The sequence below is a fragment of the Coturnix japonica genome, chromosome 3, assembly GCF_054131305.1.
Source record: "Coturnix japonica strain WE chromosome 3, WE-NBRP24, whole genome shotgun sequence".
In the NCBI taxonomy this organism is placed as follows: Eukaryota; Metazoa; Chordata; class Aves; order Galliformes; family Phasianidae; genus Coturnix; species Coturnix japonica.
In genome coordinates this window covers 92,722,285-92,731,010 of record NC_140665.1, presented here as the reverse complement: position 1 = coordinate 92,731,010, position 8,726 = coordinate 92,722,285, and the positions used below count along the sequence as shown (strand labels likewise).

Genomic DNA, 8,726 nt, shown 5'->3' with positions numbered 1-8,726 from the left:
TTTTTCATGCATTCCCAGTAGCAGTACAAATGCTTGCAAAACAAACAAATAAATAAGACAAAAACACACCTGCACATTGGGGAACAAAATTCAGTACATTATTTTGTCAGCAACTGTAAAGCATGCAATCAGTTTTGTGCAAACTGAGGCTACAGGCAAATTTGTTACGCGTGTAGAAACCACTAATGTTCTACTCATAGAATAAGACTACAGAAATGTGTGGTGCTTCTTTACCTACAGTAAAACACAAATACAAACACACACACAAACACATTTAAAAAAAAAAAAGAGTTTGTTTTTTTTTTTTTTTGCCATTATGGTTCGTATCACTATACTAAAACCTAGTTTTTTCCTAGTACTAAGTTGCATAATCTCACTTAAATTGGCACACTTTACATAAAAAATAATAAGAACAGCAACAATAATTGATGGAACACTGCACAGTTCTGAGGGAAAAACACAATGCAGTAGAAAAGGGGCCTAGCACAACACTTCTTAGAGAAAAGTTCAGAGAACACCCTAACTTACATATTTCCTTACTATTTATGATTTACAACAGATCCTTTTATGGAAATGTCTTTCAACTCTTCAAAAACCTAAAGCATTTCCATGTATGTGCCTATGAGTAATCCCTATGATGTAATTTATATTCTATTCTTGCTAGACAAAACTAAAAAAAAAAATTCCAGTCTAAAGGTAGAAAGATACGCAAGCAATTAAATTTTAGTTTAAGTTTGTATTCTCAAAGGGCTGCAATTCTTTTTTTCATATATATATTGTCATAGAGCTATAAGTTTGACTAACAGTTCCCAAACCACAGATTTGGGTATTAATTTTAGGGGAAAAAAAAATAATGTTGAACCAAGACCAATCTAAATCTAAGAACTAGATTTTATCTGTATAGTGAAAATTCACAGTTATTATTGCACAGTTCCAAGATGTGAAATAATTGTATGGCAGATCTTGTCCTGATTTGCAGTTCAGATTTATTTTTTAATAATAATAATAATAATAATAATAACAACAACAACAATAAGGATTGCTTCACAGCTCTTCCATCCTATAATTTTGTTTGTTTTAGTATATGTCTAGCAGGGTAAGGAAAGCGTGCCTATGAGTCTAACTTAGCAGAAAGTGATGAGTCTCCAGTTTTATCAACAGAAACCTTCCATAGCCTCAAAATATATGGTCTTTGCCTGTGGTCATATTTTTAGCAAGAAAAGATTAGTTCTTCCTCTAGAGAGAAACCCATTCTGTGATCATTAGGATAACTCTATCTGTCTCAAAATACTTTTACAAACAAACAGAACTTTTCCTCTAACCACATTTGAACTGCTTTCATTTGTTTCTAATGGAATGATTTTCTGTATATATGGAGACCTCCCTTGTGTTTAAATCCTAAAGTTCTTCAAGCCTGGTTCTGAAAGCCTGTGTTATTGTTCTTCCTCCTGACATCCCCAGGATGAATGGATTACAGAACCTAGATTTATTTTCTAGCATTTCCTCCTTTTTATTTAGGACCATGTTATCTTTCAATAACACCTTTTATGTTTTAACTGTTCGGCTTAATTTCCCCCTCCACACTGTTATTTATGTGTTGTGTTTAATCAGTTGTGTTTCTACTACCTCAATACATTTGTTTGGAGTGTTTGGACATTAGATTATTTAGCCCTCTCTTTTCGGTATTACAGGCACATAAGTACCATGCAGCTTGATTAAACTAATGCTAAAATATGCTGTGAGAGCTCTTTAGAAATTCTAGTTGATTTCCATGTGTTTTTCTTTGTTATCAGACTGCAGAAATAAACATTAATTTAATTAACTTGATTTGTTCAACCAGGAGCACGAGGTGGAGCTGGAGCTGCTGCGGGAGGACAACGAGCAGCTGCTCATGCAGTACGAGCGGGAGAAGGCGCTGCGCAAACAGGCCGAGGAGGAGAGCCGGCCCCAGCGCCACCGGTGCCCGGCCTCCATCTTGTGTGCGGCACCGCGGGCCGAGGATGCGATGAATTACAGAATTACAGAATCACAGAATTACCCGGGTTGGAAGGGACCTCAAGGATCATGTAGTTCCAACCCCCCTGCCTAGCAGGGCCACCAAACATATGCCTTTACTAGATCAGGTTGCCCAGGGCCCCGTCCAACCTGGTCTTGAACACCTCCAAGGACGGGGCATCCACAACCTCACTGGGCAGCCTGTTCCAGGACCTAACCACTCTTCTAGTAAAGAACTTTCCCCTAACATCCAACCTAAATCTTCCCTCTTTTAACTTAAAACCATTTCCCCTAGTCCTGCTATTATCAGCCCTTTCGATGAGATATGATGTGATCTGATGTGATGTGATGATGATGTGACGGCGGTATCGGCACGGCGGTATCCGCATCGCAGGCCACGCTCCCGGCCACCCTCCATTCGCTCCATCCGCTCCTCCCCAGGTCGGGTGCAGCAGACGTGGAACGGCAGAGCAAGGAGGAAGTTTCAGTTTCAGCCCTGGATGGACATCATTCTGTGCCCACAGAGGTGCTATGTGTCCTCGATGCTGAAGCAGCACCCAGAGCTGGCGGTGGGTGCAAGGCCTGAACTCTGAGCCACAGGGAAATCAGAACAGAATGCAGTCAGTGCTGATTGTCACCACATTGACTCGGCTTTAAGACTCAGTGCAGAGTCTCAGAAATGCCCTCAGAGTAACAACGAAAAGGAGCAGGACTGGAAAGGAACAGGGTTGGTTTTAATTTTTGTTGTTGCTTTAAACTATACAATCAGGCGATGCTGTTACGCCGTCATGTCGGACAGGTCCAGAAGGAGCTCATCCACATCCTCATCATCCACATCAGTTTCTTCTTCTAGTTCTTCTGTGAGCTCCATCGGAAGCTCCTCAAGGTTGTCGTCTTCAGCGATGGATGCTTCCCCCGCCCCTGTGCAGCTCAGCTGCTGCTTTTCTGATGCTTGTGAGGAATGTGATGTAGGGTTTGATTCCTCCAGCTGTGCTGCGGGGTCTGCGTGGCTTCCCTGGAGCAGTTCCAGACTTGTGGGAAGGAAGACAACAATCTACGTGACATTTCTGAGATGTGATTTCAGCTCTGAGGTCTGTAGTTGACCCTCCCGCCCTTCACACCCACATAGGGATGGTGATTTGATTAACCTGCGGCTGCCTTTGGAGTTAAGTAAACCAGCAGGTGCCTTTTTCATGGTGCGGATTTATCTGTTCAGGTAGAGCAGTTTGAGTCTGGCAAACAGGGGCTGGGCCTTGTAGCAGAAACACATTGCCACCCTCACTGCTTTGACTGTAAACATGTTAAGAAATCATCCTCTGCAAAATCCTGCTTGCTGGCTGAGGTACTTTTCCCCACGAGGAACTCAGCAGAGGTTTTGACAAAGCAGTTTCAATTATCTCAGATGACCTCTTCCTTTGTTGCATTACGCCATGACACATCTCAAACACCCCATTTTCCCCCAGTGTGAAAGAACTTCTGTCTGATGGAAAAAGGGCATTAATGAAGAACAAGTTGTGGTCATCACCTGCTTGGAAGCTTTACAACTTCGACTCAGACCAAGGTGTATTCGGGCGGGACTGAAGCAAGAATCTCCTAGGAAGAAACAAGACAGAGTATGAAGCACGGGTCAGAGTTTCCACAAGTACCTTGTGAGACATCTGCTGCCTCCGAGGGAAACAGAAGAGCTGTAGAACACTTGGAATTACTGCCTTTTCATCAAGAGCAATGTAAACCTTCCATATCCACTACTGCTTTTGCCACTGCTCTTACCACGGGTAGTTTTTTAGCTGGGGACTCATCCGTGTCCTCAGTAGCAGATGGATGCATCTCTGCTGCTTTGCGTTTCTGTCTCCGTGTTGGGGGGAAGGTGGTTTTCCAGTCAATGGGCCTCACGGAGACCCTGCGCCCACCTACAGTAAAAGAAAGAGAGAGCTGGTACTGTCTTGCTGTGCCTCAAGAGAGATCCACGTTCTCTTATCAACCCACCACCCTTCCACAAAGTTAAATACATTTAGCCAGTGGAATTACATTGCCCTGTCCGGGATTCTCAGCCACGTTTTGCACACAGTCGTCTCTGTCTACCAACAACGCATAAAAAGGAACAAAGAAACCCAGTAGGTGCACTCCGTAATAATCCAGGGCAAGGAAAAGTCTGATACAGAGCAATGCAAAGTGGCAGCACTGCTTTTCTGAGGCACCGTAATGAGCTCCTCATGCTCACCCTTCACTCTTTTCTTGCAGGGCAATTCCCCCGCTTTTCCCTTCTCCTCCTCCGACCGTTTGCGTTTCCGTCCAGCCGGGCCGTGGGAGGAAGCTGGGATGTCAACTGCAGAGAAGAGTCCCAGGAAAGAACAGTCAGATCTCAGTAGAAAAACAGTGCATCACACCCAGGAGCCTGTTGAGTATCTGTACCTCTCTCTGGTGCCTTGTCAACCTCTGCCTGGTTCCCCAGACTTGCTACAAGGCCGCTCTTTCGAGGAAGGCCACTTGTGTCAGCTTCTGGCAGAAAGGAAACAAGAAATGATTGACGAGCGTCTCTTTGGAGGCAGGTTTCAGCACAGTCAACCACAAGCTTCACGTTTTCAAGCACTGTTTGTTACATTTGCCTTCCGCTGCCCAAATGCTGTGCAGTCAGCACAGACCTGCAATGCATCTTCCTCACTCCAGGAAAAGCCCAGCGCTGCTCTGACAGCCAAAGCACAGACTGATATTTCACTATCACGACTCTCCCCCGCCTCCCCAATGAATGGTGACGTGCATCCCGCACCCGCTCAGAACTGACATTCAGAATTGAGCCCTTCATGCTTCACAACATCGGACACTCACTGTGGCTCAGCGGTGCGGTCGGTCCATTCCCACTGCGTTCCTTCAGGTGACGAAAGGCGCAGTGCGGTTTCTGGCAGCCTCCGGGCTGGTTCTCCCAGAAGCAGGGAATCAAACTGCGCTGCTTCTGGAGAGAGAAGGAAGGGTCATGGAAACAGGCACATCAGGTCTGCAGGGAGATGCCGCGCTCCAACAGCCATCAGAAACCATTGTGTGGAGCCTTAGCTCTGTACCCTCATTTCTTGCCCCTCCTTTCACTACTCCAAGCAGCCAGAACGAACTGCTCTGAAGAAATCCAGCACAGAGAAGGCCTGATAGGGCACAACCGAGCCCTGCTGGCAGGAGGGCCGTGCCACTCTCTCCTACCACCCAGCTCCAGCAGCTTTAGGAGGCTGAGCAATGCGAGCTTTTTGCATCTGGGGAGAAAATGCCTTTGGCTCTTAATGCAAACATCTCCCGCTGTGATATACCTAAGGCACTGAATCCTCTGACTTCTTTACCTCCTCCCAGTCCCCTCTAGAAACAGAAACCAGTAAGATTTTCACAGCAAACGTATCCAGCCTGCAGAAGTGCATTCAGCCCAACCACAGCCATGAAAAGTGGTGTTGTAGACTAAGCCGGAGAGCACATCTTTAGGCAAACACTCACATCAATCCTCATGTGTCGGAACTTGCAGTTTCTCCTCGAGCAGCTGCCCTCCATCCACAGTCTGCAGACCTGTTCACTCCCCAGAGCTGCTTCACAATGGCGGAAGGGACAGCTGTCTCCCTGCAAGCACAAGGAAACCACAGGAAAATAAGAGCACGGCCTGAAACGTACGTGTCCGTGCCGTTAGCCCAGGCTGTTAGCAGCGCTATGAGGGTAACATCACCTGCAGGTCTCCCCTGCTCCACCCCTTTCTCTTCAACACGAGGAAATGGAAGAAAACCCAGGCAGAAGAAAGTCAACCGTACCTTAGTGCAGGTGGAGTAGAAGTAGAAGTAGCAGTCGCCTCTTTGCTGAGACATGGGGAAAATCTTAGAGCCCGTCTGGGTTCTCTCCAGAGGAATTCCCTGCTCTTGCAAAGAGACGGTTGTGCTCGGACTGCTTGGATCCCCAAAGTGTCCTCTCGGACCGGAACCCTACAGGAAGTGCCTACAAGGGAAGAATCATGAGGAATAAGCATTTTCCCAGCTTTCTTTTTATGCAGTTTGGGCTCTTGAGCAGGGCAATGCCTTGGAAGCAGATGGTTGCAAGAACTGTGCCAGCTCTGGATCCAACGTGTGTCTAAGTGCCACGACTTCCCCAGCAAGTGCTGTGCTCCATCCCATCAGCAGTTATATACCTTGCAGCACACATTTTGTGTTCCTGCCATGAGAAGGACTCCATCATCTACCCTTGCTGCAGCTGCAGTGGATGCATTGCTGCCACTCACATGTTTGAGAAACCTCCAGTTCTGGCTTACCCGGGCACAGCTGCAGTTCTCCTCCCTTTCAGCTAAGAAACCAACGCAATGGCTGGGCAACACCATCAGCGAGAGCGGGCAGCACCAGCAGCCACCACCACCGTCACTGCCAGCTGGGACGAGGGCTGACACAGCGTGTCCACACTCTGCGCAGCACTCACGGCTCTGGCACTCACTGGTGGCAGCCGCTGCCCCAGGAAGCGCTTGTGAGGTCACCGTGCTTGTGATGTCACTGCGCAGCCCAAGGCCCAGCTCAGCACCTGGATCTCACCAGGACTTCAGGGGTTTCTGTTAAAAATGTGCTGGATCCTGGGGTCAATAAAGCACAGGTTGAATTCTATGAAGTCTGTGCTCTCCTTCCCTTCTAATGTCTGAAACGAAGGCTGGGGCCCAGCAGCAGTTTTGCAGGGCTGTAGCAGCAATGCTCAATGCTGAAGCAGAGATTGAGCACCTGATGGGATGGCAGGGCCAACCCAGGGCAGCTCAGGCGCATGCAAACCCTTCCCAGACGTCGTTGACGGGTTGGCAGTGCAGGCTTGGGTGTCTGACTGGAGATCCCTGCCTGCCTGATCCCTCCCAATGGTCAGCAGCTTTTTTCCTTCCTTTCTGTGCCCACAGCTGCTGCACTTGGGCTTATCCTCACCTGCTGCAGCACAGGACTTTGATACCCCGTTATTATTGCTGTGCTTTCTATTGCACTCTAGGATCACACAGGACAGTAATGGCAGTTCATCAGCCTCACCAAAACATGTGACAGAATCTCACAAAGAATCAATTTCCCCTGGAAACAGCCACTTGGAAGGGCATCCATTGAGCTGGGAGCTCCTCCCCAGCCCAGCTGTTCTGCTCAGACTCCTTCCAGCAGCCACCCAGCACCAAACCCAGCTCACCTTATTGGCCTGGTCAGTCCGGGCTGTGCCCAGCTCACACACACGCCGCAGCAGTGCTTGCAGTGGGCTCCCAAAGAATTATCCCTAACGAGGAACGCTCACAGCTCAGTCTCTGTGTGCAGCACGCTCACCAGAGCACCAGCTCTGCTCGCCAGGTGGGGGCCAAACCCTCCTAGCCCAGCAATGACAGTGACCTCACACAGACCCACACCACTGCTGCTCTTTCATCACAAACACAGGCAGCCAACACCTCCTAGGTCCAATTCTAAGAGGCCAACATGAGGGTCACCCAGTGGGGTTATCTGAAGTAAAGTATCGGAGAATTGAGGTGACTCTTGTCACAACACTGGGAATGGGGGCCAAACCTTCAGGCCATGTTTCTCCCAGTTCAGATTTCTCAGAGGGAGGTTTGCATTCACAGAGAAGCCCATGAGCTCCTCTGCACGATGCTCGGAGCGGAGCTCCCACATGATTCATCAGTGCTCTATTCCATAACTAAGTACATCTCAGATGAAATAATAATGTTTCACGGTCACTTCTTTCTTTCTGTGAGACAGGCATTAAAGGTGTCTTTTTTAAGTCGTCATGCACCGAATCTACAGCATGCTAGCAATATAGCTAGGTATAATGACATCACATAAAATGGAGTGCTTGCAAGGCTTAAGGCCGTTAATCATGGGTGAGATGTGATATTCCCACTGCAATTATGCTTTTAGGGCAGGTTTAAGTGCCTTCCACTTTGTGTAATGGGGAGTCTGTAGGATGACAATAACGACTGTGGAATCACACTCATCTTTGAGCTCTAACTCAACGAAAGGTCCAGACCTTTCTGAAGTTCACTTTGCTTTTGTTTTCTAACTTTCATTTGTATTAATTTCAATGCAATCTTGTACATTAAGTCAATGTAAACCTTCCATATCCCCTACTGCTTTTGCCACTGCTCTTACCATGGGTAGTTTTTCAGCTGGGGGCTCATCCGTGTCCTCAGCAGCAGATGGATGCATCTCTGCTGCTTTGCGTTTCTGTCTCCGCATGGGGGGGAAGGTGGTTTTCCAATCAATGTGCCTCACGGAGACCCTGCGCCCACCTACAGTAAAAGAAAGAGAGAGCTGGTACTGTCTTGCTGTGCCTCAAGAGAGATCCACGTTCTCTTATCAATCCCACCACCCTTCCACAAAGTTAAATACATTTGGCCAGTGGAATTACATTGCCCTGTCCGGGATTCTCAGCCATGTTTTGCACACAGTCATCTCTGTCTACCAACAACACATAAAAAGGAACAAAGAAACCCAGTAGGTGCACTCAGTAATAATCCAGGGCAAGGAAAAGTCTGATACAGAGCAATGCAAAGTGGCAGCACTGCTTTTCTGAGGCACTGTAACGAGCTCCTCGTGCTCACCCTTCACTCTTTTCTTGCAGGGCAATTCCCTCACTTTTCCACCAAAAATGCTAAAGTGAGAGAACAAAATGAGAGGTGAGATAGAACAAACCTCACAGGGCTGATGGCCTTGACTCTAGGAAGTCCAAATCTAAAGTCTAGATTAACCATTCCTATTACAGTAGACTTTGATGCA

At 47.4% G+C, this 8,726-nt stretch overlaps 1 protein-coding gene across 3 annotated transcripts; it reads right to left on the bottom strand.

Annotated features, from left to right (window-relative positions):
• Positions 1 to 2,568: 2,568 nt before the first annotated feature.
• On the bottom strand, positions 2,569 to 7,293 carry LOC107312191 (uncharacterized). 3 transcript variants are annotated; one of them, XM_015859392.3, is made up of 8 exons: positions 5,772 to 6,527; positions 5,467 to 5,586; positions 4,822 to 4,945; positions 4,408 to 4,494; positions 4,217 to 4,321; positions 3,766 to 3,905; positions 3,521 to 3,588; positions 2,569 to 3,026 (listed from the first exon to the last, which is right to left on the bottom strand). In XM_015859392.3, exons 1-7 carry the CDS (start codon positions 5,823 to 5,825, stop codon positions 3,547 to 3,549), a joined length of 672 nt encoding a protein of 223 aa, XP_015714878.2. In that variant the 5' UTR covers positions 5,826 to 6,527; the 3' UTR covers positions 2,569 to 3,026; positions 3,521 to 3,546. The 3 variants fall into 3 exon arrangements, with proteins under 3 accessions (XP_015714878.2, XP_085398312.1, XP_032299723.2); XM_085542186.1 differs by lacking the exon at positions 2,569 to 3,026 and adding an exon at positions 7,153 to 7,293 and having other exon boundaries at positions 3,510 to 3,905; positions 5,772 to 5,952; XM_032443832.2 differs by lacking the exon at positions 2,569 to 3,026 and having other exon boundaries at positions 3,510 to 3,905.
• Positions 7,294 to 8,726: the final 1,433 nt, after the last annotated feature.

Excerpts from the sequence above, each read along its gene's own strand:
- LOC107312191 (XM_085542186.1), bottom strand. The coding sequence starts at position 5,825 with ATGTCTCAGCAAAGAGGCGACTGCTACTTCTACTTCTACTCCACCTGC. Across the intron at positions 5,587-5,771 it reads TCTACTCCACCTGCACTAAG|GGAGACAGCTGTCCCTTCCG; the intron begins GTACGGTTGACT and ends TTGTGCTTGCAG. Across the intron at positions 3,906-4,216 it reads CTGCAAGAAAAGAGTGAAGG|GTGGGCGCAGGGTCTCCGTG; the intron begins GTGAGCATGAGG and ends CTTTTACTGTAG.